The sequence below is a fragment of the Cariama cristata genome, unplaced genomic scaffold (genome assembly GCF_000690535.1).
Source record: "Cariama cristata isolate BGI_N322 unplaced genomic scaffold, ASM69053v1 scaffold17577, whole genome shotgun sequence".
Classification (NCBI taxonomy): Eukaryota; Metazoa; Chordata; class Aves; order Cariamiformes; family Cariamidae; genus Cariama; species Cariama cristata.
This window is the reverse complement of record NW_009628540.1, coordinates 57,935-59,800: the sequence shown is the minus strand read 5'-3', so window position 1 is coordinate 59,800 and position 1,866 is coordinate 57,935. Positions and strand designations below refer to the sequence as shown.

Sequence of the window (1,866 nt, the reverse complement as noted above, 5' to 3'; positions counted from 1 at the left end):
AGGAAGACTCCAGCGCGGTGGCTTTCTCTCCCCCTTGGAGATGCGCTTCTCCCCTTGCAGAACCTCGTCTCGGCTCCTGTGCTGGCCGACTGGGAGACGTGGTGCCAATGACTCAGACGAAGATGAGGGCTTAATTAGCACGGGGAGAGGGAAGGAAGAGAGAGAAAAGAGAAAGAGTCTTTCATTGCAACAAGATTGATACCACCTCCCCCAGACAGTCACGTTCTGCCGCATCACCCTCCAGCCCAGCGTCATGTGTGCCGTGCCTGACACTGGAGGACAAATGGGGCCTGGGAAGTGGCTACGAAGTACAGAGGGGCACTGCTTTGCTAAAAACCTCAGTGAACAAATGTCTGGAGGTACTGAGCAGGGCTTGCCAGCAGCCTTTTTAGCTGTTGGGCTTTGCCCTGTGGCTAGACCTCCCCTCTGCTCTCGGCTTCTTGGGGCTGGGGTAATGTACCTGGGGCAGGAGGGTATCTGCAAGGTATTAGCGGTGATGCTATCAGCAAAATGCTTGTTTGAAGATGTGGAGCTTGTCCGCACCAGCCCTTTTCCCGCTGTGCGTGGAAGGACAAGCATGGGCTGCCCCTTTTCTAGCCGCTACCTTCCCTGGCCCTAAGGCACTTTAGAAATCTTTCCCTCTTAACCTGTGCTGTGCTCGGCAGCGGAGCTGCTTTGCTCTTTGATGGGATGTGCAGGGCAGCACTGAATCAAGCTGCTGGGGTCAGCACGCTCAGGGTGGCCCCCGTGCCCTCAGCACCCCGATTTCGGGTTGCAGGGCCTTGCGCCTCTGACGATACCATTGTCTTACGGCCCCTGCATCCCTGCAGGGATGGTAGGAGGAGGCAGAAAGCGGTCCTGCCTGATGAAGGCTAGAGACCGTGGTTGGGCCAGAATGCCAGGGGCATCAGGGCACTGAGGGCTGGGAGGTCCCTTGCAGACATGCCTGCACAGGCAGTACCTGATGCCATCAAGGCTCGGCCACATCACCCTGAGGAGCCTGGTGTGGTCAGCCTGGAGGAAGAATCACCACCCTGCTGAAGCTAATGTACCTTCCCTCTGCCCTGGGTACTGGTGTCGAAGATAACATCGCACGTGTTTTTTCTTTCCCCTCCAGACCAATGATGCCTTAGGAGCCACCTGGAACTGGCTGTACTTCATCCCCCTCATCATCATCGGATCCTTCTTTGTCCTCAACCTTGTCCTGGGAGTGCTGTCAGGGTAAGCGAGACGCCGTCCTTCCCCTCCAGGCCATGCCCATCACATGTCTCTGAGGCTCGAGATTGGTCCCTGGTACTGCTGTGCCCCCCAGGACCCCAGCAGCTGGTTCCCCCCATCCCCTCCACACCTGCCTGCCCCACAGCAAGGGATTGCTCCCAGGCTCTGCTTAGCTGCTTCGCTCCCTGGGGAGCTGGGAAAGGGACAGCCTTGAAGATGCTTTCTTGTTGTTTTGCCTTGCTGAAGAGGTGGTGGTTTTGATCACCTGTGAGAAATGGGCAGCGTCGATCTTCTGTCTGCTTGCGACCTGCTGGAAGGGAGAGACCTTATGGAAATGTGTTTGAGACTGGGGTGTATCGACAGTGGGGTACGCATTTGCTAGCTGATGGACTGTGGTGGGCATGGGTTGGGATGGGTTTGGGGTACGCGTGGGAGCGATGCGGGGCCAGGAGGATGTGCCCGGTGCTGGTGGGGGCTGCACACTGGTGAGGATAGGGGTGCCCAGGGCGCATGTGGAGAAGCCGGGCACGTAGGGACAACACAATTGTCCCTGTTCTGTTCTTCCCAGGAGAAAGGAGGTTTTAATTCAAACCATTAAGGTGGGTTTGGAGAGAAAAAGGCTGCTTGTCTCCATGACAATGAACTGTG

General features: G+C 57.0%; 1 protein-coding gene across 1 annotated transcript in view; it reads left to right on the top strand.

The window, feature by feature from the left end:
• Positions 1-1,117: 1,117 nt before the first annotated feature.
• LOC104165283 (voltage-dependent R-type calcium channel subunit alpha-1E-like) overlaps positions 1,118-1,866 on the top strand; it is a gene marked incomplete at both ends in the record, with an annotated part of 58,677 nt that continues 57,928 nt past the window's right edge. The window contains 1 exon segment of the mRNA XM_009704861.1: positions 1,118-1,221. Within this exon segment, the coding sequence (XP_009703163.1) occupies positions 1,118-1,221 (104 nt within the window).